The 20,204-nt window shown below is 38.9% G+C and overlaps 3 protein-coding genes and 1 pseudogene across 6 annotated transcripts; 3 read left to right on the forward strand and 1 right to left on the reverse strand.

Moving 5' to 3' along the window:
• Nucleotides 1–2,177: 2,177 nt before the first annotated feature.
• LOC149391094 (uncharacterized) lies at nt 2,178–3,824 on the reverse strand. Its single transcript, XM_089619929.1, has 3 exons — nt 3,547–3,824; nt 2,951–3,336; nt 2,178–2,737 (listed from the first exon to the last, which is right to left on the reverse strand). Exons 1-3 carry the CDS (start codon nt 3,822–3,824, stop codon nt 2,178–2,180), a joined length of 1,224 nt encoding a protein of 407 aa, XP_089476055.1.
• A 4,080-nt stretch (nt 3,825–7,904) lies between these two features.
• On the forward strand, nt 7,905–14,714 carry LOC149391095 (uncharacterized). Of its 4 annotated transcripts, XM_089618499.1 has the most exons (6): nt 7,905–8,565; nt 12,772–12,897; nt 13,180–13,331; nt 13,555–13,711; nt 13,871–13,918; nt 14,424–14,483. In XM_089618499.1, exons 1-5 carry the CDS (start codon nt 8,050–8,052, stop codon nt 13,892–13,894), a joined length of 975 nt encoding a protein of 324 aa, XP_089474625.1. In that variant the 5' UTR covers nt 7,905–8,049; the 3' UTR covers nt 13,895–13,918; nt 14,424–14,483. The 4 variants fall into 4 exon arrangements, with proteins under 4 accessions (XP_089474625.1, XP_089474623.1, XP_089474626.1 ...); XM_089618497.1 differs by lacking the exon at nt 13,871–13,918 and having other exon boundaries at nt 14,424–14,714; XM_089618500.1 differs by lacking the exon at nt 14,424–14,483 and having other exon boundaries at nt 13,805–14,207.
• Nucleotides 9,672–12,737, forward strand: LOC149391096 (G-type lectin S-receptor-like serine/threonine-protein kinase At5g35370 pseudogene; annotated as a pseudogene).
• Nucleotides 14,715–16,804: 2,090 nt separating the features above from the next.
• On the forward strand, nt 16,805–18,870 carry LOC149391097 (uncharacterized). Its single transcript, XM_089620429.1, has 4 exons — nt 16,805–16,888; nt 18,152–18,255; nt 18,362–18,527; nt 18,624–18,870. The coding sequence occupies exons 1-4, from the start codon at nt 16,870–16,872 to the stop codon at nt 18,656–18,658; spliced, it is 324 nt and encodes a 107-aa protein (XP_089476555.1). The 5' UTR covers nt 16,805–16,869; the 3' UTR covers nt 18,659–18,870.
• The last annotated feature ends 1,334 nt before the right edge of the window (nt 18,871–20,204 follow it).

Raw genomic sequence — 20,204 nt, forward strand, 5'->3', positions numbered from 1 at the left:
TAAAGAAAGAGGTGGATTCAATATGGACTAGACCTCGTTGACATGGCGCATGACTCAAGCTCTCTATCGACGGCTTCTTTGTCAAGGGATGAATCTGTTGAGTCTTCGATTCAAACCAATTCAATCTGCGCACAAAATTAATGAACACAGACGTAACTTGAATCGCAAGCAACACACGCAAACACTAACAATAACAGAAAAACAAGCGGAAATGATAAGGACTCAGCGATTTTATCCTGGTTCGGTCGTGAATTGACCTACGTCCAGCCTTAGGGTTTCTTCACTATCAATGAGATCAATCGTCTCTTGGAGATGTTACAGATTACAAGTACTTCGAGAAATCTCTCAACTGTTCTTTGATCTCACAGCCTTTCTCTCTCTCTCTCTCAATACTTTCTCTCTCTACAAAAGTGTCTCTCAGAATACAGAATGAAAAGTTACATCGAAGAGGCCAAGCCTAACTCTATTTAAAGACCCGGAAGAAAGCTTGCACGCCACGTCATGAAGATCCAACGACCGGACGAACTGCTGTCCTTAGCTCGCAGTTCGCACAACTCTTTAGTTTGCATCTCGCTCAACATAGCTCGCTCTTCGCAGCTCGTCCAGCTCGCCAGCTCGCAGATCGCTTAGCTCGCAGCTAGGATTAGATCACTTCATAACAATTCTCCACCTTGATCTAAGACTTCTCAAATCATCTAGATCAGAAACCCCTTGTCCATTTACTCTTCTTTTCCACAGCTTCCAACATTGACTATCTTCAGACAATGTTGAAACTTTGTTGCTGGTAGAGACTTTGTCATCATATCAGCCGGGTTGTTTTCAGTAGCAATCTTCATCACATTAACTCCACCTGAGTTAATCACGTCTCTGACAAAATGAAGCTTCACATCAATGTGCTTTGATCTCTCATGAAAGACCTGGTGCTTGGCTAAATGTAGAACACTTTGACTGTCACTGAACACAGTCACTTGCTTTTGATTGTAGCCGAGCTCTGTTAGCAAGCCCTTCATCCAGAGTGCCTCCTTAACAGCCTCTGTGATAGCCATGTATTCAGCTTCCGTGGTAGATAAGGCAACCACAGATTGAAGTGTAGACTTCCAGCTCACAACTCCTCCACAAACTGTGAATATATAGCCAGTAAGAGACTTTCTGGTGTCTATACTCCCAGCATAGTCCGAGTCTACATAGCCTTGTACCTGCACATTTTCAGACACACAGTTACCATAAACAAGACCATAATCCATTGTACCTTTCAAGTATCTCAGAATCCATTTGACTGCACTCCAATGCTCTCTTCCTGGATCAGACATGAATCTACTGACCAAGCTTATGGCATAAGCTAGATCAGGTCTTGAGCAAATCATGGAGAACATCAAACTTCCAACTGCACTTGCATAAGGTATTTTTGCCATGAATCTCTTGTCTTCATCAGTAACTGGACTCTGGTCAGCAGTGAGTTTGTAATGATTTGTCATAGGGGTTGTCACTAGCTTTGATGATCATGCTTCAAATCTGTTAAGAACTTTTGACAGATAATTTCTTTGATAGAGCCAAAGCTTGTGAGCTTTCCTATCCCTTTTTATCTCCATTCCTAGTATCCTTGTTGCAGGGCCAAGGTCCTTCATTTTGAATCTCTCCTTTAGCTGAGTTTTTAACCTGCAGATTTCTGATTTATCTGGACAAACAAGTAACATATCATCCACATAAAGTAACAGATAAATCATGACATTGTTGGATACTCTCTTGTAGTAGACACACCAATCATATTCACTTCTCATGTATTGGTGCTGAATCATGAAGTCATCAAACTTCAGATACCATTGCCTTGGTGACTGTTTCAAACCATAGAGTGATTTGTGTAGTAGACAGAATTTTGACTTGGCATCTCCAACTTCATGACCCTCTGGTTGTTGCATATAGATGTCTTCCTCTAGGTCGCCATACAAGAAAGCCGTAGTGACATCCATTTGCTCTAACTCCCAGTTGAAATTAGCTACAAGAGCCAGGATTGTTCTTATGGATCTGTGCTTGACCATTGGAGAATAAATCTCATTGTAGTCAATGCCCTCTTGCTGTGAGTAACCCTTAGCCACTAATCTGGCTTTGAACCTTGGCTTCTCAACTCCAGGTATCCATTCTTTGACTTTGAAGATCCACTTGGATCCAATGATCTTCTTTCATGTTGGTTTGTTCACAACTGTCCAGGTGTGATTCAGCTTAAGAGAGTTCAACTCTTCTGCCATGGCTGATTTCCACATGTCTTTGTTCTTGCTTTGACAAGCTTCATGGAAGTTTCTTGGCTCTTCTTCTAAGATCTCTGAACCTGTCATATAAGCATGTGCAGTAAGATCAAAACCAAACCTTTGAGTGGGTCTGGAGACTCTCATCTCCCTGTCTCTAACAAGGTTGTAGTCTTGTTGATTTTGAACTGCATTCCCTGGTTCATCATGTGGTTCCTGGTCAGCTCCACCTGGATTCTGAACTTCATCTTCATGCTCAATCACATGTTCATCTGATTGTTGTTCTTGAGCAGGTTGGTTTGTGTCTTGAGCATTTTCTGGTTGAAGCTCCACCTCAATCTGATCATTGTTGATGTGGTCTTGTGTCATGAAGGTGTCTTGTGCTGAAGACTCTTTTCTATTCCCAAAATCTTCTTCATTGAACACCACATCTCTGCTTATAATGCATTTCCTTTGTCCTGGTTCTGTACACCAGAGCTTGTATCCTTTGATCCCATCTGGATATCCCACAAAGATGCATTTGATTGCCCTGTGATCTAACTTTCCTCTCTCAAGGATTGTTCTGTTGAATCTCTCAGCAAGACCATTTTGTTATGGAGTGTGTACAACAGTGTGATGCCTTTGGATTCCTTCAATCCTGCAAAATTCATTGAAGATATCTGCACAATACTCAAGTCCATTGTCAGTTCTGAGACGTTTTACCTTTTTACCTGTTTGGTTTTCCACTGCAGTCTTCGAAACTTTGAAGGTGTCATAGACTTCTGACTTGTGCTTCAAGATATAGACCCACACTCTTCTAGAGAAGTCATCAATAATGGACATGTAGTATCTGCTTCCTCCATGAGAGACAATCCTTGAAGGACCCCAAAGATCTGAGTGAATGTAGTCCAGAATTTCCTCAGTCCTGTGAATTGCCTTTGTGAACTTGGCTCTGACTGTTTTTCCATAAACGCAGTCCTCACAGAACTGCAATTTCCCTAGGGATTGGCCCTCAAAACAGCCTTTCTTCTCAAGTTCATGCATTCCTTTCTCACTGACATGGCCAAGTCTGAGGTGCCATAGCCTTGCCAGATTTTCCCTGTTAATCACATTAGCACTACCCACAACATTAGATCCAATAAAAAAATACAAACCATTTTTCTTGAAACCCTTCATATGAACTTCAGATTTCCATTTGATCAAGATATGGCCATTCCATGAGTTGAAACTATAACCAAGGTCTTCTAAAGTTCCCAAAGAAATTAGGTTTCTTTTGAGATCAGGGATATATCGGACATTGGTTAGAACTCTATCAATACCATCATACATCTTGATACGAATGTTACCTGACCCTTGAACTTTGCAAGCCTTGTCATTTCCGAGTAGCACTGATCCTCCATCTTCGAGCTTTAGATCCTCAAACCAGGACTTGTTTGGTGACATGTGGTATGTACAACCACTATCAAGAACCCAGTTCTTTGATGGATCTCTGTCGGAGATGTTCAGAGCTTCAGCGCTCTCATATCCCTCCTGAGCAATGGCAGCGTTGGCGTGTTTCTTTGGCTTCTCGAAAGTCTTGTCTTTGTCACGGCAATCTTTCTTCATATGACCTTCCTTGTGGCAGTGATATCACTTATAGGGAAATTCCTTTTGTTCTTCGAATTTTGATTCCTTGGAATCTCCGCCTTTAGTTTTGTGCTTGTTCTTCGAGTTCGACTTGGAATTCCTTTTGCCTTTGCCGTGAATGTTCAGACTTTCGGCGTTTGATCGCCTTTCTGATCTTGATTCCTGATCCTTTGCTTTCATGGCAATCTGAACTTCTTCAAGGGTTAGGGATTCTTTGGCGAACTTCATTGCTTCAACAAGATTTGAGAAGGATTTTGGCAGCGAGTTTAGAAGGAGAACGGCTTGATCCTCGTCATCAATCTTCACTTCGATATTCTCAAGGTCAAGAATGATCTTGTTGAATTCGTCGAGTCCTTCGTTGAGGGATTTGTCCTCTTGGATCTTGAATCCATAGAGTCTTCCTTTCAAAAGAATTCTGTTGGAGAGTGATTTGGTCATGTACAGAGACTCAAGCTTTGACCAAATTCCAGCAGCGGTCTTCTCTTTTGAAACCTCCCTCATCACCTTATCTCCGAGGTGAAGAATAAGGGTACTGTAAGCCATTTCGAGGATGTCTGATTTCTCCGATGCCGACATTGTTTCAGGCAATCCCTTTTCACCTTCCAATGCTTTGGCGATCTTCATCTGGACAAGTATGGCTCTCATTCTGACTCTCCATAGTGCAAAATCACCCTTCCCATCGAATCTTTCGACTTCGATCTTCGTGAGTCCCATCTTTTGTTCTTGGTACGTGTGAGGGTGGCTCTGATACCAATTGTTGAGTCTTCGATTCAAACCAATTCAATCTGCGCACAAAATTAATGAACACAGACGTAACTTGAATCGCAAGCAACACACGCAAACACTAACAATAACAGAAAAACAAGCGGAAAGGATAAGGACTCAGCAATTTTATCCTGGTTCGGTCGTGAATTGACCTACGTCCAGCCTTGGGGTTTCTTCACTATCAATGAGATCAATCGTCTCTTGGAGATGTTACAGATTACAAGTACTTCGAGAAATCTCTCAACTGTTCTTTGATCTCACAGCCTTTCTCTCTCTCTCTCAATACTTTCTCTCTCTACAAAAGTGTCTCTCAGAATACAGAATGAAAAGTTACATCGAAGAGGCAAAGCCTAACTCTATTTAAAGACCCGGAAGAAGAAAGCTTGCACGCCACGTCATGAAGATCCAACGACCGGACGAACTGTTGTCCTTAGCTCGCAGTTCGCACAACTCTTTAGTTTGCATCTCGCTCAACATAGCTCGCAGCTCGCTCTTCGCAGCTCGTCTAGCTCGCCAGCTCGCAGATCGCTTAGCTCGCAGCTAGGATTAGATCACTTCATAACAGAATCAATAGTGTGCCATGAGCAATAATGGATATTCTGACGATTCTTAGACTCACCGCAACATAATAGTGAGTTCAGTTGGCGATGTAAAAATGACTACTTCTTTAAATGGTTTGGAGAAAGAGACATACTCGATTTGGACTTGACGTCGTTGACATAACACTTGACTCACTGCTTTTTCGCCAAGTGAGGAATCAGTGTGTCAGGATCATTGATGGAGATTATGAGGATTCTGACTCATCACAGCATTATCGAGAATTATGTTGATCAAGGAAAGTTTTTTTTTTTTTTTTACGGCATACTAATTTATCGTTAAGAATTTCTTGTCTGAAACTGAAACTGAAGTTTTGTCTATTTTTTGGACAAAAATACTTCTTAAAGTCTTTAAACATCACATTCTCTAATTTTTTTGTTTGTTTTTTTGTTTTTTTTTTTCATTTTCATACTTCTCCCCTCTCACTCTAAATCCCAATTTCTATAAAAGAACGTAGATTGAAGTTCGAGAGAATGAGTAAGTTCACTTGTTTATTTATTTGTAATCAATTTAGATTAAGTTTAATTGCTATTTTGACTTAGGTTAGATTCAACATTCAATAATATGAAACTTTATGAAAATTTGCAATGGTTTGCGTTGACTAGCAATGAAATTCCACATAATTTATGATGAAAATTCCACAAAATTTTTGATGAAATTTAAACATGTTTGTGATAGATAGCAGTGGTTAGAGACAGTTAGGGATAGTTTGCGATGACTAAAGATGGAAAAGGATGATTTGCTATGACTAAAGATGGTAGAGATGATTTGCGATGACTAAGGATGGTTAGGGATGGTTTGCGATGACTAAACACCAAATGAAATCAGCGACCATCTTAGCTCGACGCAGAGCTCGCAGATCTCGATGAGTAACGGTCTTCATTCAGGGCCGGCTTAAGAGAATCGGAGACCTAAAGCAAATATATAAAATAGGTCACTTTTTTTTTCAAATACACAATAAATTTTTCTTATATTAATCATAATTTACCTTCAAATAATATAAATCTTAAACAAAAATATGTTTTTTCAATAAGTGTTTTTTTTTAGATGAACCAAGCTTTATTCTTTCTTTTCCTTCTTCTTAATTTTATCATATCCCAGTTATTATTATTTTTAGACAATTAAACTAATGTCAATAAAAATTGACAAATGACACTACAATTCCAAGACTATTAAAAAAAAACACACTATCACACACACATCACAAACTAATTAAAATTTAAAAAATAAAAAAGTAAATACGCAATACACATATAAGAAAGAGAATAAAAAAAATAGATAGGTAAAATTTATAATATAAAAAACTCTTTTATTTTTCACAGAGCATTTAAAATGCGTATGTTTTTGGTTGCTGTCCATGGTACGTTACAAATATGCTCCTTTGCGTTATCAATTTTTTTAAACAAATATGGTCCAATATTAATTACATTTTTTTTTATTCTTTTCTAATTGTGTTCCATATGGGCTCTCTAGTTAAAGGCCCAATATTACATTACTGTCCGTATATGTATATTAATTGTGTTTACTTCCTTCATTTCTCCTTACATTACTTCTGTGTCAGTATATATATATCATTTTTATTTTTGGGCCTTTTTCGAGTGGGACCTAAAATATTTGCTTTACTTGCCTAAAAGGTGGGCCGAGTCTGTCTTCATTGCCAATGCAGAAAAAAGACTCGTGGAATTCGTGGTAGTCATCGAGGAAATCACCGGGGTGCGCTCGAGGCGAACTGGAGTATTGAGCAACGAGATCTGCTAGGCGGTGGAATGGCTTCTCAATAGGGGAATTAGATCGGCGCTGAGTGGCTCGTCGAAGACGACCAAACTCAAATCTTGTTGTGTTGCCGGTAAGGTATGAGTTTCACTATCTACGGAGTAGCTCGCTAATGCGTGCTCGAGACGCGATTGTACGGATAGCAGAGAAATCTCCTCACCCGTTGAGTGGAAAAGCTCCTATAACTGCTTGGTGAAGCGAGCATCCATGACCACTAGCATATTAACGAGGTCTTCAAGTATCATGGTGAGGCTCTAAAATGAGAGCACTAGTTTTACGTCATCGTTACGTTATTCGTACTCTTGGGACAATACCAATCTCTAAAAGTAGAAATCAAGTTTATTCAATTCATGTTTATACCCTTTCGTATTATATTTATAACTTTTATATAACCATAAGAACATACGATAAAATGCTAGCTACCAAAATAACGACATGCACCATGACTTGGGCCTTTGAATAAGCCCATTTATTTAGCAACTTTCAAGCCCAATCACGTATGAGAGAGAGATATTGGTTTAATTGATTTAGATTTGTTATATAATTGATTTAGGGTGTTTGTTTTTGGAGTAGTATTGAAACTTTTTGGAATGTTATTCACGGTTATTTTTAAATAGCGTTAATAGTTGAGCTATATACACATGTTGAGCTAAATATAAAATCCACCTTTTTTTAGCAAGATAAAACCCACCTTTACAGTATAGACAATTCTCTTAAATAAAATGATAATTAAATTATAATATTAAAAATATATAAAATGCCAATTGATTACTCTTAATTAAAACTATAGTAAAATTATTCAAATAATTGAACAAATACCCCTAAAAAGATGACTGATAATTTACCAACCTCTTCATTTAATTAATTAAAAAAAATTGATTCTCAACTTCGAATTAGACTTGTATTCTAATCAAATCTCTTAGATTAACTTGAAAATCAAATTACCGCCCACCAAAATGTAACAAAAATAACGGTAAACGGTCTTTGGTTTGTGATTTGACGGCCTCCTCCAAAAAAAAAAAAAAAAAAATCTTGAAACCACTTTCACTCTCCCAACGAACTCCAATCAATGACTCATCGTCTTCTTCCTCTTCTCCACTCACCAATCCCCTCGAAAAAGCCCTTCTCTCACTCTTCCTTCACACCAAACCCTAACCCTAACCCGCTCGATCGCTTCTTCTCAACCTCTCCACCGCCGATCAGCCTACCACTGAACCTGTCCCGATTCCGATTACCGTTCCGATCACGATCCCTCTCTCCGCGCCTACTATCTCAGCCACCTCCAAGCCTCGCCTCGCGAGCGAACCAGATCCTGATCCTCCTCTGCTTCGCCGCCGTGCTCCTCGCGCTCCGGCTCGCCTCCGCCGTGCTCCTGCCGGACTTCTCCTCGCGGTGGCGCCGCCTTGTCGCCTCCGCCGCCGAAGCCGAGGCCGCCGCCGGAGATTACCCGGCGCATCTGTGGAGCGCCGTGGTGGCGTACGAGGATAGACGATTCTTCTCGCATTTCGGCGTCGATCCTCTCGGAATCGCCCGGGCCGTTGTCTCTCTCTCCGCGCGCGGCGGCGGGAGTACCATCACTCAGCAGGTTAGATTATCCACGCAATGTGTTTGATGATTTTACTTGATCCTCCGTATATGTTTAATTTATAGTGCTGTGATAGAGAAGTTATACTTTAATTGTTTAATTTTTTTATTATTATTATTGTGCTTAAAGGATGTATACACTAATTAATTGGGTATTTATTCACTTTCGTCTCTGAAAAAGAAAAAAATGAACAAAAAAAAACTGTGCTTGATTTGTTTGACGGATTCTCGTGTCTTCACTTGAAATTTGAGAAAAAATACATGCGGATATTGAAATTTGATTACCCAAAAAACAGTATTTGTTGTTTAATTATACTTTTGGCGTCATATATTTAATTATAAATTTTGTCTGCGTGTGTATGTGGGTGTGTGTATGTGGGTGTGTGTACATGAATGAAGTGGAGTGGGTTCATGATTTTACTCGGCTGAGAGAGTAATACACGCTTCCTCTTTTTTGCAATATGAATGGTTGTCTTTTTCTTTCTAGCCGACTTCTTACTTTTGAATTTGTGATCAAGTTGTAATAATGGGTCTATTTTATTAGACCCTGGAAAATAATTGAATCATAAAATAAGGAAAGAGAGAGCGATAGAGGGTCTTATTCGTGGAACTGGACAAAGAGAGAGGTCTTGAATAAAGTAACATCTCGTAAGTTCATGCTGTCACAGAGATTTTTATATATTTTCTATTCAAACTCCCCTTTATTCTAATATGAGAAATGGAAATAAAATATGTATTTGAGAGTTGAAAACTTTGGGAGTCATTAATGGTTTTAAAGGTTTTGAAGACATCTAGAGGGTAAAGTCTTTAAAAGTAGGGAAAACGGTTGTAACCTTAAAGACTTTCTCAGGTATGACCGGCCTTCACAAAATTTTATATTTTTTTTACTTCTATAGCGATGTTAGCACGAAAACTTGATTATAGCCCATGTCAGCGACTGTACATCACGTTGGTTAGAGAGAGAGAGAAAGGTCAACGCCAAAATAAACTATGCAGTGACAGAAGGCAAACGGAATAAACCAAAGCCGGCAAATTCTATTCCCTGCCAAAACCAACTCTTGTCAAGATTGTTTCTTTCTCTCCATAACCATTCCATTGCATTTCTACATGGGATCCTTATTGTTGATTCCTATCATCTTCTTTAGCTTCACTCTTGTATCTGCCTTCACTTCCATTGAATTCATCTATCCAAATTTCACAGCCTCTCACCTTCAGTTTGTCGATAATTTTGGAGCTTTCTTGTCCTCTCGGAACAAGACGTTTAAAGCCTCCATCTGGAATCCAGACTCGCAACAGCTCAGCTTCTACTTATGTGTGATCCACTCCAAGTCAAACACCATCATCTGGTCGGCAAATCGAGACGATGCAATTTCCAAATCTGGTAAAATGACTCTCACAGCCCAGGGAATTAGAATTGCCGATGAAGAAGGAAATCCTAGGTGGTCAACCCCGCGGTTAAGGTCTCCGGTTTCTGCGTTGCGGCTGATGGAGACGGGCAATCTTGTGCTGCTTGATCAATCCAATAGTAGTCTTTGGGAGAGTTTCAATTATCCCACTGATACGATAGTGATTGGACAACGCTTGCGTGCGGGAGAATTTCTTTATAGCCAAGGGTGGAGTACCAATTTATCAACTGGTGATTATGGGCTTGCAATTACTCAGTCTGATGCACTATTGCAATGGCATGATCAAACATATTGGAAGTTGTCTATGTCCACCGCGGCTTATACGAATTCAAATTTTGCAATTGAGTATATGGCAGTGAACCGGACAGGTCTTTTTCTGTTTGGCCGAAACGGATCGGCAGTTGTGATTCAGGTGTCTTTGCCTCCATCTGACTTCCGAATCGCCACTCTGGAGTCTTCTGGCCTGTTTACTGTCAGTAGCTTGTCCGGTTCTGCGATGAAGCAAGAATTTGTTGCTCCAACCAGTCTTTGTCAAATTCCTTATGTCTGTGGAAAAATTGGGTTGTGTTCTTCAGTTGCTTCATCTGCTTCCCAATCGTGCTCGTGTCCATCAGGATTCCACGGGAAGTCCGGAGGCTGTACCCCCAATGACATTTCTCATTCTTTGCCGAATGGTTGTAACGCAACTGATCAAGGTACGGAATCGAATTCATCATCGGAAATTTCGTATATGAGGCTTGGGTATGGTGTGGACTATTTCTCCATTCCTTTCTCCCAGCCTATTTTTAGTGTTAACTTGTCAAACTGTCAAGACTTCTGCTCAAGAAATTGTTCCTGCCTGGGAATCTTCCATGAAAATTCATCCAATTCGTGCTACATGCTTGAGAATGAGTTGGGGTCCATTATTGCTAGCAGCAGCACAGGGAATGGTGACATGATGGGTTTTATTAAAGCTCTTGTAGTACCCAGCCAATCAAATGGCAGCAGCAACAACGATGATGTTAATGACGATCTTCCCGTTGCCGCTCTTGTGCTTCTACCAGTAATTGGCTTCGTTCTTTTGGTAGCTCTGTGCTTCCTTTTGTGGAGAAGATTTAGACTCTCAGGGAGCGAGGAGATAAAGTTGGGGCATACCAGATCGTATTCCTCCGGTGATCTGGATGCCTTTTACATCCCTGGCTTACCTAAAAGGTTCGACATCGAAGAGCTTGAGGAGGCTACAGACAACTTCAACATCCAGATTGGCGCAGGTGGCTTTGGTTCTGTATACAAGGGCACACTGCACGATAAAACCGTTGTAGCGGTAAAGAAGATAACCAATCCGGGTGTTCAAGGGAAGAAAGAGTTCTGCGCTGAGATTGCAATCATTGGCAATGTTCATCATGCAAATTTGGTCAAACTGAAAGGGTTTTGCGCTCAAGGAAGGCAGCGTTTATTGGTTTTTGAGTATATGAACCGTGGATCACTGGACCGAACCCTTTTTGGCAGCGGACCAGTCCTGGAATGGCAAGAGAGAATTGACATAGCCCTTGGAACAGCGCGCGGGCTAGCATACTTGCACAGTGGGTGTGAGCAGAAGATCATTCATTGCGACATTAAGCCGGAGAACATTCTCTTGCATGATCAATTTCAGGCAAAAATATCTGATTTCGGCCTCTCAAAGCTTCTAACTCCCGAGCAATCTAGTCTCTTCACAACGATGAGAGGCACACGTGGCTATCTTGCCCCGGAATGGCTGACTAATGCTGCAATCTCGGAGAAAACTGACGTCTACAGTTTCGGGATGGTGCTTCTGGAACTCGTAAGCGGAAGAAAAAATTGCTCTCCGCGTTCGCAGAGCCATAGCTTGAACGACAGCAACAGTGGCGGTGCCGTCTCATCTTCTTCCTCGGCTTTGGGACTAATTTATTTTCCTCTGTTTGCGCTGGAGATGCATGAGCAAGGGAAGTACTTGGAGCTTGTTGACCAACGACTTGAGGGACGAGTGTCAAGTGTAGAAGCGGAGAAGTTAGTGCGCGTAGCTTTGTGCTGTGTGCACGAAGAGCCAGTGCTGAGACCTAATATGGTTTCTGTTGTTACCATGTTGGAAGGAGGTATGCCTTTAGGTCAGCCGAGACTGGAAGCTTTGCAATTCTTGCGCTTTTATGGGCGTCGGTTCACTGAGGCTTCTATGATCGACGAGGGAGCAGAGAGAAACGGTTCTGAGTCGCGTCCACATCCAAAGTCTTCATCCCAAAGCGTGACTAGTGAAACACAAAATTTCTATTCTTATATCTCATCGCAGCAGATCTCAGGACCTAGATGATGTTTAGTGGTCACGCTGTTTTTGTAAAGTATTGTGAATGGCCATTAAGTTATTTGATTTTTAAGTTTTCAAATTGTTTCCTCTTTGTATCCAATTTTTTATATAACCATCTGAGTGTAATTTTAGGTCCTACTGTGAGCTTTCAAGGTGCATATGTTGGATTTACTTTAATTTGAGTCATGTAAAGAGTTCTATTAAGGTGATACCCTACCAATAAGAGCTAGTTTTTTTATTATATTATTTTTTTTTTGCCCCTATGCTAATTTTTTGCTGACTTTTTATTTCATATCGGCCCTGGAAGGCTTACATGCTTTTTATTATTTGTTATGGATGTTCGATATATGTATAACGTGGATAAATTTATTTCTCGAAATGGGATGCTTTCTTGATTTTGATCTAGTTGATTTAAATGTTTGCTACACAACTTAAATATAATGTTTGTTGAGATTTTGTCTTTTCCTTATTTTTATTTATTGTTGTCGATTTGTCTTGGCAGCTTGTTAAAAATGCTTTCCTTAGAAACGAAAGAACACTTCCAAGAAAACTGGTCGAGATGGTTTTGTCAATCGCATTGGAGAGAAAAATGTCGAAACAGAGAATATTAAGCTGCTATGTGAGCAAGGTCATATAAGTAAACTCTGTATCCCTCCCTGAAGATTTTCATTTTCCTGTTTCTGTTTAAACTTGCTTATGTTAACTATTTTTACGAGTGACTATACTGACCACTCATATTTTTACACAAAATCCCATCCCAATTATATTTCCCTAATGTCCCATCGTGTTTGGTATCTTGAGACCCCCAAAATGAAAATAAGAATTTTTGGCAGTTGCCCAGAAAACTTTCACCACTTACAAGCTTGGAGGCAAAGTTTATTTGTGTAACAGATATTAGTGTGTATGACAGATATATTGGGGTCATGGAATGTATGGCATTGAATCAGCATCAAAGTTCTATTTTGGAAAGAATCCTTCTCTTCTAACTTTGGGCGAGTGTGCACTGCTTGCCGGAATTATTCCTGCTCCGGAAATCCGGTCACCGTTTAGGAATCCTGGCCGGTATTTCAGTTTTGTTTTCTTTTTAACATGCCTTTTGTTTTACGATGTCCTGATTAACATCGCAATGGCATGAAATTGCTTGCTCTTGAAATGAGGGGAGAAAATGGAAAATAAAATAAATATAATTAATATAAGATAGGATCAAAAGATGATTATATAGTAGAAAATATAACAGTCAGCTAATACCAAAAGATATTTCAACAAAAGTCATGTTGTGTAACAGAGGGAGAACATACCAAGCCAGAGTTTTGAAGAGGATGGTTGATTTTGGCTTTCTTGATATCGGAACAGCGCTTTCGGTTCTGAAGCAACCTCTTTCATATGTTGACGGCTCAGTTTCTGTTGACGGTCTTTCTCAAGGGTCGTCTTTCTTCAAAGAGGTATAAAAAAATATTTCGTTTTTCTTGTCATACATGGCTAGAGTAGTTCGTGGTTGATCATTTTTTTAAAGTCCTTTCTTGTGTTTGTTTTAGTTTCTGCCTTAAAATGAACTAGTGCAAAGCGGTGACATATTTCTCGTTCATTTATTTTCGCTGAAGGTGAACTGCGATGATGACTCGTAAACATTCTTAAGTCGCACTCCTAAGGCATGTTATTTTGGTGCCTCGTGGTCAAGGAGACCTAAACCAGGCTTATTTTTCTCATTGTTTCAGTAACTCGCTGATTGGCAATAAGTAGCAAACATCTCTTTGGTACATTATGTAAATTATCATAGTTTGGTGTTGATTATGTAATAGTGATGATTAGCAACCATGTAGACTCTGATATCTCATAAATTACTAGACCATTTTCTTCATAATCTGTATAACAAAAACATGTTATACCATGATTAACTTTATGATTTATTGAGAGGCTTGATTTGGACTCTCGCTTCCATTCTACTCTGTAAACCACTGATGTGGAATGACCGAAAAATAATTGTAAAAAATGAAGTTAGCTAGAGATCATGCTTCGGTTCCAAGCAACTTTAAACGAAAGAGCGTGACATTATAGATGCGTTGGATGGTTATTTATATCATACAAAGCAAAAGACCCAATTGGGAAAAGAAATATTCGGCTACTTAAAATCTCATATGCGTTTTTGGGTGGCAGGAGGTTCGAGAGTCGAGAAGACGAATTCAAGAAAACGGTTCGAGATTGGATGGTGTATGGGATTGGGAGACAGAGAGCAAAGAATGGGAAACATATGAACAGTTCGAAAGATGGGCCAGCGAGCGGAAAAATGTAATGGCTAAACAGTTATTGAGTCATAAAATCATTAAATATAAATAAATTAAGTGATCAAGCTTAGCCAGGCTGAAAAGCTGGTATTGAGTATTTGGTGAGAAATCATGTGGTATTTTTGCATTCTGGTTTCAGTACGTGTAGTTTTGGATCTCTTGATAGTTTGGAGCCATTTTTGGATATAGATGGTAGTTGGTAGAGTAATTGTTTGGATGAAGATGAACTAGAGATCTTTTTTGCTTGGAAGATGAACTAGAGATCAGTTGAGAAGAAGAGGAAGGGAAAAAAAGACCTCATTGATTGGTCAAAGGAAAATACAAGCGGAGCAAAGTCAACGTGCTCAGCATAAGATTTCTAGACCATTTCTTTTAGTTTGACCGATATCAGTGTGTTACAAATTAGTGAATATTGGCAGGGTTTGTTTTTTGAGTTGCCCACACGTATTCATAGGTAAGACTGTTATATGTAATTACTAATAATAAGTAAATGATAATTTTTTTTATCTTTACTCTTTTAATTTATTAGTGGATTATCCGTCCATAAATGATATATCTATCAAATATATTTTTGCCATGCTGCTTATTACGGTGAATGTTTATTTATAATTATATTAACTCTAACTCGAACATTAGTATCATATTTATTTTTATGCAAATAGTATTATAAACTCGAGTATTGACAATAAAATTATTCATTGTTTTTGTCAGTTTAATCAATTGAATATTATTAGTTATAAGTTTTGATGTTGGTGTTTGACATGCATTTAGGAGTCAGATAAGGACTTGATTACAATTAAAGAAAAATATAATTGTAAAGAGCCAAATTGAAATAACATTCGCTCTTTTATTTATGAAAGACAGTAACAAAGTTTGAGCTCGAAAATTATGATTATGTGGAAGAAAAAATAAGATGTGCGTTGCTGTAATGAACATCGATATTTGTATTCGCTCGAAAATTATGACTATAAGGGAGGAAAAATAAAATGCGTATGTTTATAATGGATTTTAATAGAGAAATTTCATTTTGTAGACATAAAATTATCAAAATATCAAGATTAGACTCATTAGTTTAATAATATATGAAATTTGACTTTTAGATATTTTTGGATAAAATACCCATGAAATTAAAAAAAAAACCCCTATTCCTCTCTCATTTCAAACCTATTCATCTCTCTCTCTCTCTCTCTCTCTCTCTCTCTCTCTCTCTCTCTCTCTTTATCACAAGTCTTGTCACCTTCGAATTGGTTGCGCTAGGATTACAACTTTCGGTGGTCGACCTCACCGTTGAGCTCGTGGGGTTCGTGGCAACGCCCCGTTTTTTTATTATGAATTTGGGTCTGTGTTCAGTTTTGATTTTGGGGGTTTCGCATCGTTTTTGGGAAGGTTTCATAGTTAGAGTTTCTAAAAAAACTTGGAAAAATCTGATGAATCTCATCGGATTTCTCCGATGACCTTCAACCCAAAATCTCTGTAAAAATCTGATGAACTCCGCCAAAATCCAATGCTTTATATATATATATATATATATATATATATATATATATATATATATATATATGTGTGTGTGTGTGTGTGTGTGTGTGTGGACTTTCAGTGGCATTTTTGTCCAGAAAGTGTCCAAAAGTCCAATTTCGGATATTATTAAACTAATGAGTCTAGTTTTGATATTTTGATAATTTTTAGGTCTACAAAATGAAATTTCTCTTATGAATGCTCCTATTTGTATTCGCAAAAGCGCATTGGATTGAAGGTTTTAGAAGAAAAAAAACGAAATATTTGAAATTATATTATATATATAAAGTAGAGGATGATCTTTAGACACAAATCACTCACTCTTCAATAAACAATGATTTTTTTGTTTTGAGATTGGACCCTAAAACATAAGTACTACTCATTCGTATTGAATTTTTTTTTAATCAGTAAGATAAAAATGTGTCCAAAAAATTTTTAATTAATTTTTTTTTAAATCTAAATATTTTTTAATATGTTTTCAGATATTTTTTCTTACAGACTAAAATATATTAATTATTCCGCTGTAACACGCGGGGTATACTGCTTGGTAAAAGATAAAAAATAGGCATTTGAATATATTTTAATCTAAAATTTATAAATAAAAGTATTGACAACTAATTAAGAAAGTTCCACGTGTCCTCTTTGTTGAGCTGGAAAAGCAATAGCCAATCACAAGGAGGGGAACACGTAATCTGCTCCGCAGATAAGTATATATATTGAGGTATATAGGAGCGGTAAAATGGGAGAGAAGACACCAGAACGAAGACTTTGGAGAACAAAAGAAGAAAGAGAACTTACACAGAATGCCTTACGTTGAAGGAGGTTCGTTCTTTGTCTCTCATCAAATTTTCACCACTAATTACGTGTAGATCGAAATGACCGTGTCGCTGAATTACAGTGGATTGATTCTAAATTTGATGCTTGGTATTATATTTTTGATGAGTTAGTCTCTCGGATTGCTCTCAATTTCTCATTTGGATCGGTATTTTTGGAAATCAGTGTGTTTTTTTTTCTTTCTCGTCAGCTTGTTGTTTTAGATTGAGGGTTTCTGTTGAAGATTCGTCTTGATTGAGCTCCAACTTGTTTTTGCCTATGTTCTCGGCGATTATAACGACATCGATCCTAATGTTCCATTGTAGTTTATCAAAATTTGTTGTTTTGTTGTCGTTATTATTATTTTTTTTCTTGGGTTTTTTGCCTTGTTAGGAATTGTTAAAATAGTTAGTGGGTCATGTCAATTTCATGTGTCTTGTGCTCTTTGAAGAGTGGTTCGATGAGAACTTGATAATGTGTTGCTGAACTGTGGAATATGAAGTTTGGTTGTCTGCTTTGTCTTCAATGCTTTAATTGAATGTCATTCTTTAAAGTATAGCATATTTTAAGAGTAAGCTTAGCTATCAAGCATTTTTTTTTTCTCTATATATATTCCTGAACTAGATGCCTCTAAATCTTACTTGGAACCCCGATATTGTTCAAGAATTAAGTGTCCCGAGATGTTTCTCCTATCATTCGCTTTTAGTACCGGCTCATTCCAAGTCTTGATTAAGCTAGAAATGTGTCTTCCTTTATTTTCATCGATTGGGATCATTTGTCCATTGGGACAGTCTCTAGGCCTAATGACCTGAGCCCTAGAAATAAGAACTGTGGACCGTACCATTCAAGTCATTCGGACCCAAGAGCCCAATCCCGAACACCTGTGCTCGGATTGGCCTCAGTCCCAAGCAGAGTGTGCCAAGTGCCCAAGCTCGGGTCAGCCCAACCTCTGAGCTCAGGCGAGGCCATATGTCCATGCTTGGTCGTATCCAAGCAGACCGTACCAGCGCGAGCTCAAGAGCAAACTCTGTCTCTGTTTCCTCACTCCTGATTCCTACTCTCTCTCTCTCTCTCTCTCTCTCTCTCTCCTGATTCCATTCTTGAGCTGAGCTTTTCAATTGACTTCACTACCAATCCATTAGCTGTTTCATACCTCAATTGCTTCGCTTAACTTAAAAATCCAGTCTTTTTAGTCATATTTGGGTAGTTACTGCACATTCTTGCATCATTGCTAAGTTGCATTGGCTGAAAAATTGAGTGTCGTATGTGTAGGCGTTGTGAGATCTAAGCGATCGATATGGCGACTCAGGACAATCACCGACTTTTTCTGGTCCATTGTTAACTTCATCGGCGTGTTTTTTGGAACCATGTTGTCGGTAAATATCGTGCTTCTCTCCATTCCTTTGTATTTATCATATGCTCTTGTTCACTTCATCTTCAGAATCTGCAATAACTTCTTTCTTTCTTTTTTCTTTTTGGTAGATGGAAAAATCAGATGCCTATAGAAAGGGGAAAGGGTCAGGTTCTGCAAAGAAGTGGGATGGTGGCGGGCCAGGAGGCCCAGGAGGCGGTGGTCCCGGCGGTCCACGTGGACCCCGCGGTGGGCTCGACAATGTTCGTGGTTTGGACAGTCTACGAACTGACCATAGTAAGAACTGTTTCGACTCTGAAGTACTTAAATTCTTTTGTGTGTCTCTCTCGTCATATTTTCTTACCACAATGGTTTTTGTGTTGGATTCCGCAGGTTCTTTACCTGCCTGTGGCTCTTGCTGTGGTTAAATGGGGGCTTTGTTGGACCAGAAATGTACATGTGAAATCTTCATTTATTAGCGTGATCAAGACTTTTGAACCTATCATTTGTATAATCGAACGTGTCAACATTTTATGGAAGGAGCTTGAGAAGCTCTTCTATCGAACTAGAGTCGTTTGTCTGTGTAGATGTGTACGGTTTCATAAACCTACTTAATCCGGAGCTTACATTTCGTACGTGACTTTGGTCTCATCTTCTTCTGTTTGTTTTTCCTTTCCAATGGAGGTACTTGAGTTTGACAAAGAAGAGCTAACATAATTTAGAAGAGAAAAAACTTACAGGTGTTTTTAGTCTAGCCGTTGAAGTACATAACTATATATTTAGCGACGGAGCAAGTGCATGTGTTTGAATTTTAAAGTAAATTACTAGAAGGAATGAATGAAACACGGCAAGAAGATAGAGATAGAGAATTTAAATTTATTCGATTACAATATTTATAAGAGCCATATGGTTACAACATTTGCTGGTAAAGAATAAAAATCTCACATTGACCAATCCTTTTCCCAACAATTATCATAAATGAACTCCTATGTAATCTTGACATGTTTACAGTCTACTCACCCCTTAAGTAGGGAATTAAACATTGTACAATCCAAACTGGTCTATCATAGCAGCTTTTGTCCGTTTGCCGAAAGTAATTTTAATTGTTTCTTTTTCAATTGATAAACAGCCAAGACGGAGACTTAAGTAATTTTAATTGTTTCTTTTTGAATTGATAAACAACCAAGACGGAGACTTAAGGTGGGGAGTCATTCTTGGACGGAGAGGTTGCGGACAATTGACAAACAACCACGTCGAATTGCAGTTGTCAAACATGGCAAGAAGCCAGAAACATAGATTTCAATCTTCTCTATGATAAATGGTATAATAACCTCTATATGATTATGACATTAATTTAACTGTGCTTACAATTATCATGAATTAACACGCAGCCTAACCCGTGTAAATAAATCGGTTGTGTAAATAAATCTGCTGGAAAGCGATATCAAAGGATTTTTGTGGTGTGGATTTTCGGGTTTTCACATTCACTATGATGAGAGGCCATTGGTTTCTAATTGTAACCTTTGGTCCAAACAGGCACAGAGAAAAAGAGGGTTCCCAAGCCAAATGACAAGCAAATAGTGAGGGAAGCGTAAGCGTATGCTCTATAAGGGCGCGCGCTCTCTCTCATTGCAGTGAACTCCGCTATGAACGTCGACACCGTGCTCAAACACCCCAAAAACCCGAGCTGTGTTCCGGTTGTAATAGTGTCACAATTCCTGGTATTTACCTGAGACAAAACAGATTACGACATCTGTCAGCTTTTCTTTCTCGAGTACGAAGTTGCTTTTCCAAGCACCGACCCCATAGAAATCAACGACTTTCATTTCATTGAGAGATACGTACCGCTTTTCTAGTGGTAGCAAGCGCTGCCATGATGCAAGATGCAGAAACGTTAGCGATTAGAGTACCGAAAGGAATCCACTTGAGATGGCCCGTCCTTCCCAATCCGCGGCCATTGAGCCGAGCCAAGAA

Source organism: Urtica dioica, chromosome 7 (genome assembly GCF_054948205.1).
Source record: "Urtica dioica subsp. dioica isolate 48M chromosome 7, U.dioica_male_clone48M_v1_H2, whole genome shotgun sequence".
In the NCBI taxonomy this organism is placed as follows: domain Eukaryota; kingdom Viridiplantae; phylum Streptophyta; class Magnoliopsida; order Rosales; family Urticaceae; genus Urtica; species Urtica dioica.